Source organism: Tripterygium wilfordii, chromosome 4 (assembly GCF_013401445.1).
Source record: "Tripterygium wilfordii isolate XIE 37 chromosome 4, ASM1340144v1, whole genome shotgun sequence".
NCBI classification, from domain to species: Eukaryota; Viridiplantae; Streptophyta; class Magnoliopsida; order Celastrales; family Celastraceae; genus Tripterygium; species Tripterygium wilfordii.
In genome coordinates, this window is record NC_052235.1 from 8453562 (window position 1) to 8469053 (window position 15492).

At 34.5% G+C, this 15492-nt stretch overlaps 3 protein-coding genes across 3 annotated transcripts; 2 read left to right on the plus strand and 1 right to left on the minus strand.

Moving 5' to 3' along the window:
- LOC119996416 (AUGMIN subunit 7-like) lies at window positions 1–6703 on the plus strand. The gene is made up of 9 exons (XM_038843040.1): window positions 1–134; window positions 502–587; window positions 1631–1692; window positions 1780–1871; window positions 2037–2162; window positions 3094–3184; window positions 5310–5417; window positions 5816–5914; window positions 6315–6703. The coding sequence occupies exons 1-9, from the start codon at window positions 1–3 to the stop codon at window positions 6507–6509; spliced, it is 993 nt and encodes a 330-aa protein (XP_038698968.1). The 3' UTR covers window positions 6510–6703.
- A 1763-nt stretch (window positions 6704–8466) lies between these two features.
- LOC119996905 (aspartic proteinase CDR1-like) lies at window positions 8467–9801 on the plus strand. Its single transcript, XM_038843683.1, has one exon. It carries the CDS (start codon window positions 8467–8469, stop codon window positions 9799–9801), a length of 1335 nt encoding a protein of 444 aa, XP_038699611.1.
- Window positions 9802–12319: 2518 nt separating this feature from the next.
- On the minus strand, window positions 12320–13633 carry LOC119996906 (aspartic proteinase CDR1-like). Its single transcript, XM_038843685.1, has one exon. It carries the CDS (start codon window positions 13631–13633, stop codon window positions 12320–12322), a length of 1314 nt encoding a protein of 437 aa, XP_038699613.1.
- Between the last annotated feature and the right edge of the window lie 1859 nt (window positions 13634–15492).

A 15492-nucleotide genomic window follows, 5' to 3' on the forward strand; every position in this document is an offset into this window, starting at 1 on the left:
ATGGCCGCAAAGCAAATGGAAGAGATACAAAAGAAGTTGGCGATGTTGAACTACCCAAGAGCCAACGCCCCCTCTCAGTCTCTCCTCTTCGCCGGCATGGAGCGCTACGCCCTTCTCGAATGGCTGTTCTTCCGGTATTTCTCTATATTCATTACTGTAATAGTTATCAAGCTTGGCTTTTTGCTCGTTGGCGCGTCTGTGTACACATTCATTCACTCATGTGGTAGTTTTGGATTTTAGGGTTGACCTGTTTGATTGCTGGGAAAATGTGTGGAAATGAGAAAGAAATATTCGATTTTAGAAATACAATTATGTTGAGGCTTTACCAATATACTTATCAAGCATGGTTTTGACATTTTTTTTAGCTTTGTTTCTGCAGATTTTTTCAAAATTATTATTATTTTTTAAAGCAGAAGAAAAGAGTTTAAATTTGTTGTTCTAATGCATCTAGTGTTTTCTATGTTGTCTCCCTATCTCAAATTTTCTTGTTTTAAATTGCAGGCTATTGGGTGATAAGTCTCCATTTTCACAACAGAATTTACAAGGGGATGCTAATGACCGTGATGAAGAGACTGCGCGTATCCAATGTAATTTCTCATATTAATTCAGTAAGCATTATCTTATGTTTCATTATCTACGTTAAAATAAAAATTCATCCACTGGTGTACCCCTAATTTCTCAATGGTGATAAGAAAAGATTGAAAGTGATAAAACTAAAAAGATTTGGTCACGGAATGTAATGAGCTTGTGATATTGCGAGCCTTTGCGAACACTGTGAAACTTATAGCATTAGTTTAGGAGGAAAAGATTTCAATGGCTTATTTATAATTCATTGAAAACTTTAACTGAAAACTACATTGTGATACTGCCCTGTCTAGTCCTACTTCGAAGAAAGTAATTTAGTAATTTGGTCTTATGACATCGATTATTTCTTTAAGAAAGCAACGATTGCCATAAGCCTCTTCGGTCAAAGAATGCTGTTTCTTTCTACCAATGTTCTTTTGGACTAATAAAGCATAGAGTTTCAAAGACCGGGAAAGTTTGAATCATTCTTTAAAGAAATATTCTTACTGGCATTTTTTATTTTTCATTTGCTCGTGTATAAGCGACTATCATTGTAGTGTATAGGGTAGGCAACATTTTGCTATTCGATGAATAATCTGCTTCTGCAGATTGCTTATAGTTTGGCTTGAAAAGTTGAATTTTCCGTTACTCATTTATGTTAAATGGAACTGTATTTAATTACATTTTCCTACACTTCCGGTGAAATTGATTTAAACATGGATAAAACTTTTGTGGTAGAAAATTTGGTTGTCAAAAGTATAATGAAGTATTAGAGGTGCAAAATTTCTGTAAGAATGAACTGAATGGACATGCCTGTCAGCCTCATGTGCAGTTTCTTTCAAGTTTAATGGAAAAAAGAAAGCCAGTAACAGAATAATGCGTACAAAGTGATGTTATATAAATTGAAGAAGATGATAAAATGAAAATGGTTTTAACCATGTGGGAAATACAATTTCCTTAATGTAACATTGTGACTTTAGCTTCTATTGTTTACCTCGCTTCGTCTAAGTTCTTTATATGTTTTATTTTTCATTTTTTTTCTTCATTATGTTCTCACACTAAACAGATTTGGCTGAAATTGCTAAGTTTCTCGGTATTACAACTATAATAGATACAGAAGCAATCCAAGTAAGTTTTGTGGCACCTTGTATGCTATCAATGATTGTGGCCAATTTTCCTTTGCTCTTCTAGTTAATTCCATGTTTTGGTGTTCAGGGCAGAGGGAGTTATGAAGATAGAACTGAAATGCTTCGTCTTATTGTAGACCTCGTGGAGGCAAGCATCTATGCTGATAATCCAGCATGGAGGTTGAAGTTACATACCGTTGACAATTGTATTTATTATGCGTAGTTCAATTCTATAGATCTGGCTTGACTATTGTTTAAACTTTAAACTCTTGCCGGAATTTTTTTCATTGGTTTTCGTCGCATCCTTTAACCTTAAATCAGCTTCTTCTTTTTTTCTTTCTGCAGTATCGATGAGCAGGTAGCTAAGGACATACAGTTAATAGATTCTATTGCAGAGAAACAAGCTATAATTTTCTTAGAGGAGTGCAAGCTCTTCCCTGCAGATGTGCAAATTCAATCCATATATCCATTGTAAGATTATTTTTCTCTCTTTCATGAATTCATCATGTGCAATGGTTCCCTGTTTTCGGTTTAGTTTATCTATTGTGAAATAACAGAATATCTGATCGGAGACATAAATACTTCTTTGTTATACTTGCCCCTTTCTGGATGAACTAGGAAAGTTCTAGATACTCTCACTTGAAATCTGTTGATTGTTTGTTTATATTGCTGGTATCAGTAAAGTTTTATGCCAAATTATGGTGGAATTTTATTGTTGCAGCTTGGTAACTGTCATTTATTCTTCAAAATGATACAGTATTTTTCTTCATTTCCATTTTCTTCTCCCAATTCTTCTGTTCTTACAGCTGTTTTCCCGCCTCTGTCATACTGACCATTTCATTATCTCATCACTCAAATATAAATTATACCAAAATGATGGCTCGTCTCCCCTCCAACCACCTAAATCGTTATATCTTCCATCTTGATTCCTTTTGTGAAAATATTTTCATTAAACTTCCAGATAGGTATTTCCTTATTGATGGAATCCCAATCTCAAGTATCAGTAATCCCTTTCTTTATTGAGTATGTTATGGTATCGGTTATCATGTAATCCAAAATGCATTAACATTATTTCTATTTGGCACTAGATTATGAATTTTCAATTGGTAAAAGAATGTGTTGTAGAGTCCTGCTTCCTATTTTTCCAGCTGTATTTACTTCTGTTTGTCAACAAAGAATAAAAAGACACTTTAACTAAACTTCACTGGCTAAACATCCTTGTTTGAGATTTCTATAGTGTGAATCCATTTCACTGTCTGGAAATGATTATTTCGAAGCGTGTATTCAATATATGCATGGATGTAGTGAACTTCTACCAGTTTTTTTTTAATTTTTTCTTTTTTTGTGTGAGACTTTTACCAGATGTTGTAACATTCTGCTTTTTAATCAAAGTTTATTGCAGGCCAGGTGTTTCTGAGCTGGAGACAAAGGTTGCGGAACAGTCAAAGATACTCTCCAGTCTTCAGCAAAAAGTTGATGATTTGGCATCTAAGGTTTGCTGTCTCTTCAGACTTTATCTCAATAGCTTCTATTTTGTTTACTGTAAGAATAGATGTCACTTGAACCTTTACCCACTTATTTTCTATGAGAATGGACTTGTAGTTAAATCTCATACTCTAGTTGCTTAGTCAGTAGCCACTGTACAAGTGTGGGTTTGAAATTTAAATCAGACTCATAGTTTGCAGTTAAGTCGTCATCACTTGTTAGTTGCATAGTCTGGGTTGGAGAATTGGTTTGAAGTAAAATCTGACTCATAGTTTTTTCTAACCTGCCCACATCACCATTCAATATTTCTTGGCTCACACTCGTAACTATTTTTGTGATGTTTATTGTTGTGAAATTATTCGCAAGCGGACAAATCGCACAAGTAATAAAGAATGAGTAGAGTATCGTTCCCACGAGGATATTTTGGCAATTTCAATTTAAAGTCGATTCAAATAATTATTACACTAATTGGCAATGCGAATTGTTGATTATAGTTTATGCAATGCTAACAAGTAATTAAAAGATGACTAAGTAAGTAACAATTTTAACAATCAACCAACCACAAATAACAATTAATTTCCAAGAAAGTTAAGCACTAGGGTTCCTAATTTCACCACCTCTCATCCAATTGAACTCCATTGATTCATTAACTCTCAATTCTCAAATTAGTTGTTGACAATCAATTTCCCACTCTATTCAATGTTCTATTCCTAGATACATCGAATGTGTTTTCAATATAAATCCGGGTTATTCCTAACACTCGGATTAGTACATTGTAAACCCATTAAGATCAATGGAAATCACTTAACAATTGCATAAGTCATAAACCTATATTTCTATGGTTCATTCAACTTATGTTTTCTATGGATTCTTGCAACCTTAGGCCTATCCTTCCTGTCTCAACCCAAGCTAAAAATCATTCAAATGGTGATCAAGCATTTGAAAGCAATAAGTATCTCCATAGAAAATCAACAATAATAAGAGAGATTAAAGACTAACAATCAAGTTCATTCAACATTCAAAAAGGGGTTCCATTAGGACCCCTAGTTAGAGGATTAGTTCCTCATAATCACGAAATACAACTTGAAATCCATACTAGCAGTCATTTAATACAAGAAATGAGAAGAAATTAGATGAAACCCTTGAAATTCCAGCTCGAGCTCCCAAGGGCTGCCGTCCAAGCTTGAGAGAATTTCTCCAAAGTTCCAACCCCCCTCAAAACCTAGCAACTTATCCCTTTTATACTCCCCACAACCCAGAGTCGTTTATCTCACACTTCTATGTCGTTTTGAGCTGGCCTTCCTTGACTTTAGGTTAATTTCGGACAATTAAATGCCTCAAAAATCGCGAGATTGCTCTGGCCGATCGATCGGATGAATTCCCGATCGATCGGATTTTCTCACTGTCTCATTTCTGATTCGGTGGATTCCGATCGATCGGGAATAAATCCGATCGATCGGATTTCTTCAATGTCTCCACTTCTTGGTCCTTTCTCCCCAATTTGCTCATTTTCTTCCAAGATTGCCCTTACACCTGAATTACAAAATTAAACACTTTTTAGGCAGAATTAATCCAAAACAACTCTAAAACAATGCAAGATTTCATGTAAATTGATGCACAATTATATGCATATAATTGGCATATCATTTATCTAGGCCTCGTTGACATGATACCATTGTCAAATGCTTCAGCTCAATTTATTTAATCATTTTGCAACTGTTTGTGTTTGGAGTCTTCATCGGTCTTTGGTTTAGAGGGTTAAGGGATAGCTTACCAGTGTTCTCAAGATCTCTTGCTTCGTATTTTATTACTGATCAAGAGAACTGTCGAGATTGGACTATACTTGGATTAGTACCTAGTAACTTCTAATCCAAATTTGTTTTGATCGGTCCAATGAGATAAAAAATTATTCTTTTCTTGTCAATAGTTCCATTTTGTTTCCTAAGTTCTGTCATTGATGGGTAGCAAACACACTTTGCGCTTCGTATTTTTTTCATCCCTTCCATTGTAGTTTTATTCCTGCTTTATTCACAAATTTATCTTTTCTTACTCAAATTTCTATTGCATTATCATCGTCATGAATTATTATTGCATTGTTATGTGTGTTTTCTGATCTCTGTTTTCTATTCTTAGCATGGTTACAATCCAGATGAGGAGTATACTGAGGTGGAATCTCAACTACGGGCTCATTTGGAATCTTTTCTGGAGACTGCAAGATCATTCAATACAATTTACACAAAGGTCTAGAATACTGTTCTTGCTTTTCATTCTTCTCTTAGAATCTTTGTTGTCCATCTTGCTTGATCTGCTTGACCTAAACGGCCAAACCAATCTATGTCCTCACTATGATGAACTGATGAAGCATTTCGGCAACTTTGACAAATCTATTTCCAGACATGATTGACCACTTGGAAGATCCGTGGATTGTAAGAAATTTTCATTTTAATTCTTTTATTTCTAATTTAATAACAGCGTCAGATGTTACACAAATTTGAACTCAGCTGCAATTTGTTTACCTTTTAATTGATTCTCAATTTTTTTTGTGGTAGCTGCTTTGTTGTAATACCACAGCATGCATGTCATGAGCTGATCATTGAAAAAATGCATGTGCCTCAGCTGACTTGTTACACCTTTTATAGGAAATTCGTCCGTGGACGCACATGATGGAGGTGCCGCAGCTTCATGGATTTGGGCCAGCTGCCAATCGTTTGTTGGAGGCATACAAGATGCTTTTGAAGGTATGTATGCATTAATGTCATGTTTATTTTCCTTCTCAGCACATCTTTTTTGACCAGAATCCTACGAGTTTCAACTAAATAAATTACAGGTTTGATCGAATTGTACTTCTGAATATGGATACTATATTTTTTGAGTTCGATCGCTTTCATTTTTAGCTTCTTAATTTGAACATTTGGTTCCTATGTGTGCTGTGCTTCTCTTATTTGCAAATATTCGATCGCTTGAAATGCATGGTGGTTCAAAGTGCTCTCTCTGTTGTTTGATGCCAGTCTTGGTTCCAAAAACACTATGCTACTAATGTCCTTTCTTCGGTTACTGAGTACATTGTGTCATTCATATAATAAGCACAAGCATAAAGTTTGAACGAAAAATTAATGTCTTGTATATATTCTGCTGCAGTTCCTTGGGAACATGAGGAATCTTAGAGACTCATATGCAGCTCTCGCTGTTGGATCCTCTGAAACAGTAGCTGGCGAGCCTTCTTCGGTCACGAGAATAATTTCTGAATGTGAGTCTGCGTTAACATTTTTAAATCGTGATCTTGGCATTCTATCGGCTTCTATTGCTCGTCAGCAAGGCAACGAAATGGCATGATGATACATATAAGAAGAAAGCGGGGAACCACCAAGGTAGCTTTTTTAATTCTTTCTAGAGTAATTTTGGCCATGCTTTAACACTGGTAGTGTTTTCGTTCATTACCCGCATCAATGATTGTTTATCTGTATATTTAAAGCCTGTTAGTGGTCAACTTCTCAATTTCCCTGGTGTCTTGATATGAACAAAATTGATATAAATGAACAAAATTGATATAAAGGGATGGCGATCATTTGTATTTGTTAGAAATTTTTTTTGAGATACACTATTTGATGTATTTTCTCCATAATTCTGACAAAATTCGGATCACAGTAGCATGTAGTTCTCAAAGTTTTGTTGTTTCAGTGGTTTGGGAGAAATTGTTCACAAAGTGCAAACCAGTGAGGCAGTGACTACTGAAAAGGACCAATTTTCACTAACCCTACAATTAAATTTATAGAATAATATATATATATATATATGTATATGTATATGTATATGTATATGTATATGTATTTTTTCAAATAAGAGAATAAATAGAGAAGTTGGGTTCCGGACTTTAGGCTTGAGCCACGACTGGTCAATTTTGTCATATACTTGAGGGTTCAGGGTTGTGCTAGAGCGTTTTATTATGTGTATTTATTTTTATATCTAGGAATGGGGATGGGGTTTGAACTCGGGATTTGAGATTACATATGACCTAGTTAACCAATTGAGCTACTCGGGATTTGTCGTTATGAGGTATTTGATGATCTGTTTTTGGGTGTTTTAAATGATGAATTTTTAGCGATATAAGTCTATATTTGGGAGAATTGTGGGCGTAACTATTGTCTTGTACACAATGTGAATTGTTGAATTTTAAAAAGTAAATCCAACGGTCCTCAAATTTGTGTTTGTAATGCATGTATATGTCTCTCTTTTCAAGTTCAATCCCTTTCTTCAATCGCCAAAGTTGTAGAGCCAACTGTAAACAATCCAACACAAACAAACAAATAAGTAAATGTCACATGTATCATTATTCAATGTGTTCTAATAAAAATGTGAAGTTATTAATTGAGTGAGGACATTTTTATCTAAAACAATTCATAACCCGTGAAAACAGTCCAACTTGGGGGTGTTCTCTGAAATTACACCAAAACATCTAGTCATGGGTTCTAAGGTCTAAAGAATTTCCAAGCACGAGTTCTCCATTACCCTATAACACACCACATTAAGACACCCCTAGAACTTGCGAAACTAAACACCCAAGTACATCCTAGAAGAAGTGGATCCGAGGGAAGACTAGTGCACCAATTTTTTTTTGAAAAAAGTCGTAAATGTGTAGGATTTAGCATGTCAAATTCAACATGGAAAAATGCATGACAATTCTAAACCGTCTATATATAAACTCAAAGCATTCGTTTTTCGATAGCAATGAATTTGTCTTTTGTTTCGAATTAAAAATATACCGTTGAATTTCCCATTCTAAATACTACGCATTGCTTACCACTCCAACTAATGGCTCAGAGTGCCACTACATAATTACAAATGAATGTGAAAACAAAGGTTTGTAGACATTAAAGAAATATATATTTGTGATTCCTTTGAAAACAAGATTCAGATTCATCCTTCTTAATTTTGTAATCAGAAAATAACTGAAAATAATTATTCAATTATTTATTATATTTATATCGATCATTAAAACGGGATTCAGAATATTTCAAATAGTCAATGCGTACAGCTGATTTGAATTCAATGTGTTCAAATATAATTTCCCATGACTTCATTCTCTAAAAGGAAATAATCACACCGATTACTCCTTTTTCCATTTATTTTGTTCCAAGATTTTATCATATATAAATATATATACATATAACTATATATATATATATATATATATATATATATATATATATATATATATATATATATATATATATGCGAACCATCACTTCATACATGTATTCATCACAAATTCTTCTTCAAACACTTATGAGTTATGGCTCTCTTTGTTAATAACTCTCATTCTCTTTTCTCCTTTGCTTTTGTCTTCACATTGTCCAGTCTCTGTCTCTTCACAGAGGCTTACAATGGCGGTTTCACCGTCGATCTAATCCACCGTGACTCACCAAAATCTCCGTTCTACAACTCTTCTGAAACACCCTCCCAACGCTTGACCAAATCTCTTCGTCGTTCCTTTCATCGAGCTAAGCAATTCAATCCAGCCTCATCATCATACTCTCCAAATGCTGCTGAGTCCGAGATTATCGCGGACAACGGTGAATATCTCATGAAATTAGGGTTAGGTACTCCGTCAGTTGAAGTTCTGGCGATAGCAGACACAGGAAGTGACCTTATATGGACGCAATGCAAGCCTTGCTCTCAATGTTTCAACCAATCTAGTCCCATTTTTGATCCGAAGTCTTCCAAGACTTACAAAGACATCTCTTGCTCTTCAGATCAATGTCAATCTCTCCCCGACACTTCTTGTAGCGACGATGGCAGTTCTTGTCAGTACAACGTTAGATATGGTGATAGTTCCAACAGTAATGGCAATCTTGCAGTTGAAACAATCACTTTAGGGTCCAGTACAGATGGCCGCCCCGTCGCGCTCCCAAACAGCACCTTCGGATGTGGACACAACAATGAATTGATCTACCAAGGCAATACTTCAGGGATTGTTGGACTTGGAGGTGGTGCAGTTTCACTAGTCTCTCAAATTGGTTCTGGCAAATTTTCTTACTGTTTATTGCCAATCTCGAACTCCGATTCGAATAGTACAAGCAAGTTGAAATTTGGAAACAATGCTGTTGTTTCTGGTCCTGGTACAGTCTCTACTCCATTGGTTTCAGGAGGAGGAGGAATGGATACATTCTATTTTCTTAAATTGGAAGCAATTAGTGTTGCAGATGAGAGAATAGACTTCAATGGTTCTTCGGGCGGGGACGGTGAGGGTAACATTATCATTGATTCAGGCACTACATTGACATTGTTGCCACAGGATTTCTACTCCAGTTTTGAATCAGCAGTGTCTAGCAAGATCGACGCGAAACAGACTAACGATCCATCGGGGACTCTGAATCTCTGCTACGAGGCTGAGTCCGGTTCCGATTTCAATGTTCCTGATATCACAGTACATTTCACTGATGCAGATGTGAAGTTGAGCAGCTTGAACACTTTTGTTATGGTTGCTGAAGGTGTTGTGTGCTTAGCTTTTCACTCAAGTGATAGTCTCTCAATTTTTGGAAATTTGGCTCAAATGAACTTCTTGGTAGGGTATGATGTTGAGGAACATAGTCTCTCATTTAAGCCTACTGATTGTAGCAAAGCATGATCATAGTTCATGCAATTAATGTTATTATGATTTGTTCTTTGGTATTTAAGGTTTTGAATATGTTATAATAAATTATTAGTAGTGTTTTTTGTTTTTGTTTTTACATTAAATTCCTATTTTTTTTAAATACCATTGAAAAATATGTTTTGTATTTGAATCGAACCTTCACACATATGTTTAACCTAACCGATTGTCAACCGAGCCATCTCTCGTTGGTCATTAAATTCTGATTCATCCATGTGATCTTCAATCTTTTTTGGATAATATTTGATTAAAATCAAGTGGAAAATAAATTCTAGAAGTGATATCAGAATGATCATTACTTGATTGATTCTACTAAAGAGTTTAAAGGAAAATTGGAAAATAAAAATTAATTCAATTCCATTTATATAAACCCTAAATGCCTTTGCTATTATAATAAGATGAACACTATATGCACCCCATTTTTAACTAAATATACCTTATTAATCCTTTAAAAATACACTAGAGGGGTGTACTTAGTTAAAAATGGGATGCATATAATGTTCATCCTATAATAATCCACTGAATTTATTTGTAATCAAAATCTCATCAAAACCCTTTCCATTTGTAAATAATTTGCTCTTCATGTATAGAATCAAATTCTCCTGGGCTAGGGTTGTTAATTTAATGTTCTTCATCAAAAAAATTTATTTGATTTGAGTCAAATCTCAAAATGTTATAATAAAAAAGTATAAATTACTGTGTCATTGAGAATTAAAAATTAATATAAAACTATGCATATTTTAAACACATAAATCATGTCTTTTTTTCTTCTTGTTTATTGAATATAATCTAATCACAATATTACATGTTATTGATAATTATAATGCATGCTTGTAATTAATTGCAACTCACATCTGTATATATATCGTAGTTGAAACTAATTAAGTATTGAAATATATATATATATATATATATATATATAAAAGTTTGTATATCATGATACACATGTGGGATCAATTATCTTATAAGCAATCTTGATCCTTTTATTTCGCTTGACTGAATCCATGGCTTCTCAATTAGCTTGTCTTTCTAACCACTAATGTAGGATCATATTGGCTCAATCCATCACCTCCCATTTTTGCTTTTGCTATAAATCTTGGTCTTTCTATCGTATCCCTCAATCGTTCTTCTTCTGCAATATTTCTTCCATTTATTCTTTCTTGTTAGCTTCTCACCCCGCTTTTGGTCTCACTTTTCACAATTAAAAAGCCTTAAACAAGAAGTTCTCTTCCGAGCACAAATATCAGGAGGGACGTACATGAGTTCACCAATGGCGTCGATGCGCTACGGGGATCATATTTAAAATTGTATTGGAATGGATGGTCTTGGGAAAAAACAATTCATCACATGACAGGATGAGCGGAAATTGAACCTTCTCGCTCTGAAGGACATTCAAGCAGACCGTTCGGAAGAAACTTTGAAAGGGGAAGTTAATATTTGAATCTTCTATGAATTCTGTCAATGGTGGGAGGATCAGCTATGGTCATGCGCCAATAAACGGATTCTTTCTAACGTGTCATCCGATAGCTGAGCCGAAGTGGGAGTATTTTGCCGGATTGACAATTAAGCGTATAGATATTGCCCCTTGATTGATGTAAGTGTAGGGGTCCACAAACCTAGTAATTGAACCACAAAGTGACACATCCACTATTGGGATGTAAACCTATGCAAATTTTAAACACAAATTGTGTTTTTTTTTTTACCATGTAATCGGAAAGTTTAATTGAATATTAATCTATGATCACAATATTATGTTGTTGTTGTTGATCTTGTGATTTCTTTGCTGCTATCATCCGATTATATTGATTCGCCCACCATAAAGTGAGTCCAGGAGAAATATAAGCAGAGCTACCACAATGATCATCAATTTCAATTGTTTTCAACATCATTTTAGTTTTTAAAAATTAAAGATTCGTGGTGAACTCACAAAAAGAGAAACCTTGGATTGGATGGTAGGGAGTAATACAGTATAACCTCGATAAATTAATAATCTCGATTAAATAATATTTTTGATCGGTCCTGACTTGGGGCTAATGTGGTAAATTAATAATTCGCTAAATTTATAAGGTAATACATTTAAACGTAAAAAAACACATAGGTCACACTTTGTCCACTTGATATATAAATTACTAATATACTTAAACGTCAAAATTATATATATACATGACTCAATTAAGAGGCCTTTGTATAACATAATTTTAGTTTGTTGCAAAAATGGATAGATATCCATGACAACTTTTGTCACAGTTATCAATCGTAGATGTCAAAGATATATCAATCAAATATATTGTCAATATATATCAATAAGAGATATCAACGATTGTCAAAGATATCAATATATATGTCGGATGCTGTAAGTTCAATATTTTGGAAAAAAAGTAAAGAATATCTTGATAAATTAATTTTTTATAATTTGCATACACATTGAAAAATGAAAAGACAATGAAATATACTTATTACTTGTAATGCAATTATGAATCACTAGAAATTAAATTCAAGATTTGGAACAATCGGTAGGCAAGAAGGTAAGAGTCTTCTTTCCAAGGTCATAACCAACCAAGAATCCAGCCTGCGCTATGTTCCCATATATCGCTAAATCATCGTTTGCTCCAAACGCCAAGCACACAACTCCCTCCGCGACCTCGACGAATGTGTTGTAATCATTGAGCTTCAAATCTGCATTACTGAAATGCATTGTCATGGAGGGAGCCTTGAATTGAGCTGTAGAATTGTAACATAGACTCAATATTCCACTTGGATCTTTAACTGGTTTTGCTTCAATGCTCTTAGCCACTTGTGATTCCATCTTTGCGTAGACATTTGAAGGCAATAGTGTCAATGTAGTCCCTGAATCAATGATAATGTTGCCCGGATCATCACCAGTACTTGAAGAACTCCCATTAACCTTTAGTCTCTTATCTCCAATAGTAATGGCTTCAAGGGTCAAATAGTAGAAAACTGGATGAAAAATGTTTCTACTTAATGGAGTAGACACTGATTTCGCACCGGAAACAACCGCCTCGCTGCCAAACCTTAGCTTGCTTGAGCTTTTCCTCTCCGAAAATGGCACCAAACAATATGAAAACTTTCCGGAAATCGAGGTATCGAGTTGGGAAATCAATGAAACAGAACTAGCTCCGAGACCAACTATTCCTGTACCTTTCTCGTTGAATGACCCCGCATTGTCATGTCCGCATCCAAATGTGAATCCAGGAAACGACACAAGGCCGCTGCCAGTTTTGGAACCGGTAGCCATGCTTAGTGTCTCATTTGCTACATGCCCAATTGAGTGCGACTTATCAGCGTATGAGATCATATACCGGCACGTCCCGTCATCATCGCAAGAGGTGTTGTCCAACGATTGACATCTCTCTGATTTACAAGAGACTTTTCGATAGGTCGTAGACGATTTGGGATCGAAAAGAGGGTCGATTTGCTTGTAACAATTCGTGCAAGGCTTGCATTGTATCCACATAAGGTCACTTCCAGTATCTACTATCGCTAGAAGTCCAAAAGGCGGAGTACCGATCGATATGTTCATTAAGTATTCACCATTGTTGGGGATAATTGGAGGTTGTGCTCCATTTTTTATTGAGGCTGAATTTTTGGTAAAGTGATTGACTCGATTGAGAGAACGTTGTATGGCGTTAGTCAACCTTTTCGTTTGAGATTCCGATGGATTGTAGAAAGGAGAATCGGGCGAGTCCCGGTGGACTAGTTCGACACTAAATCCACTACCATTGTAGGCATCTATGAATGAGAGCGCCATAGCACAAGCAAAAGAGAAAATGGAGAGGAAATTCACCATTGTTAAATGATAGTGAGATTGCTCGCTAGGCTTGGCTATATATTTATGTATATAAATTAATACTATAAAATGTGAATTGGCGATGATAAGGAAACTAACTATATATATATAGGATATAATCCCAGGAAAGATCCATTGGATTATGGCATTATCATAATTTGCCTACTATTTTTAGTTTTGATTTATTTCCATTCTTGCTTGTATGGAATCAATGACTATTATTTGTATATAAAGTTAAACCTCAATAAATTAATACCAATGGGACAATAAAAATTTATTAATTAATCGTGATATTATTTAATCGATAAATTAATAATTTATTAGTTTTTACATTAATTAGTAAAATATTAATTTATGAAGGTATTTTTTATTTTTGTTTCCAAAGCATTGAACTTACAGTATCCTACATATTTATTGGTATCTTTGACAATTGTTGATATTTTGATTGATATTGATAATTTCTTTGATTGATATTTATGACTTCTACAATTGATATCTTTGATATGGACAATATATTTGATTGATATTTACCAGTACCATTAGAGTCATATTTAAAAAGACCTTCTAATCGGAAGGGTATTCGACCCGTTGTCATCCCTATATATATATATATATAATTTTGATGTATAAGGAGATTATTAATTTATATATAAAGTCAACCAATGAGTTTTTTTTTTAAAATGTAGTATCTTATAAATTTAGCAAATTATTAATTACCACATTGGTCCCAAGTCGGAAACGGCCAAAAATATTATTTAATCGAGATTATTAATTTATCGAGTATTAATTTCTCAAGGTTATACTGTAATTATTGAATAAATATATAAGAAATGGAATTTAAGAAATAATTAATGTTATTTCTTGGTAACATTAATTAATATAGATTTATTTTATATTATGTTATTCTTTACTTTCATCATAAAGAAATATTCACATGCGCACCAACTTTACGCTAGAATGAGTTGGTTTTTGGGAAGAAGCAATTCATCAAACGATAAAATGAGTTGAAATCGAGCCTTTCCGTTTTGAAGGACATTCAAGCAGACCATTCGAAAGGAACTGTGAAAGGGAAGCCAATATGTGAATCGTCAATGAATTCTGTCAATGATGGGCAGGGATGATCAGCTATGATCGCACGAGATACTATTGATTCCAACATTACAATATGTAGACAAAGGATTCCAACACGTCCACATCCGGGATTGACAATTAAGTGTATATTTTAAAATACATATTGTTTGAGACAAATACAAAGTACTTACTTTTAACAAATGAGTCGCTGGTAGAACGACAAAGACTTTACATGTAAGGGTCAGCCCACTCAATAGGGCGTGGGTTCGAGTTCTGCCCCACCCTTCCCATCCCCTTTGTATAACTTTTTGTATAAAAGAAGTAATTACTTTTGGTTATTTGTTTATGATTGAAAAACTATGAATTCTTTAGGTTACAACAAAAAAAAAGAGTATCCAATTCAATCCAATAACATGATAATTCTCCAACCACGATTTCTTCCAAACATGGGCCTGCCCAAGCTTATAAAAAAAATATTTGAGCCCGGAGATTGGTGTTTCGAGCCCACCTTCGTGTCCAAGAAACTAGAAACAGACTAGAAGTCATGTACTAGCATTGTTTGTGGCCATTTGAGACAGCATCAAAACGCAGCGTATCACATGATATTTTTTCAACAAATGTAATGTTTTGGACGTGTTCATAAATCTAAATTGTTCAACTTGTGATAATGACACACATTGCTAAGCATTAACAAACAATTTACATGAGTATTAGCAAGTAAAAACGCACATTAACTTTAGATACTAAAAATCGTCTATTCTTCTCTCTAAAAAACCTCTCAACTTCTC

Excerpts from the sequence above, each read along its gene's own strand:
- LOC119996416 (XM_038843040.1), top strand. The coding sequence starts at position 1 with ATGGCCGCAAAGCAAATGGAAGAGATACAAAAGAAGTTGGCGATGTTG. Across the intron at positions 135-501 it reads CTCGAATGGCTGTTCTTCCG|GCTATTGGGTGATAAGTCTC; the intron begins GTATTTCTCTAT and ends TTTAAATTGCAG. Across the intron at positions 2,163-3,093 it reads ATTCAATCCATATATCCATT|GCCAGGTGTTTCTGAGCTGG; the intron begins GTAAGATTATTT and ends AGTTTATTGCAG.
- LOC119996905 (XM_038843683.1), top strand. The coding sequence starts at position 8,467 with ATGGCTCTCTTTGTTAATAACTCTCATTCTCTTTTCTCCTTTGCTTTT.
- LOC119996906 (XM_038843685.1), bottom strand. The coding sequence starts at position 13,633 with ATGGTGAATTTCCTCTCCATTTTCTCTTTTGCTTGTGCTATGGCGCTC.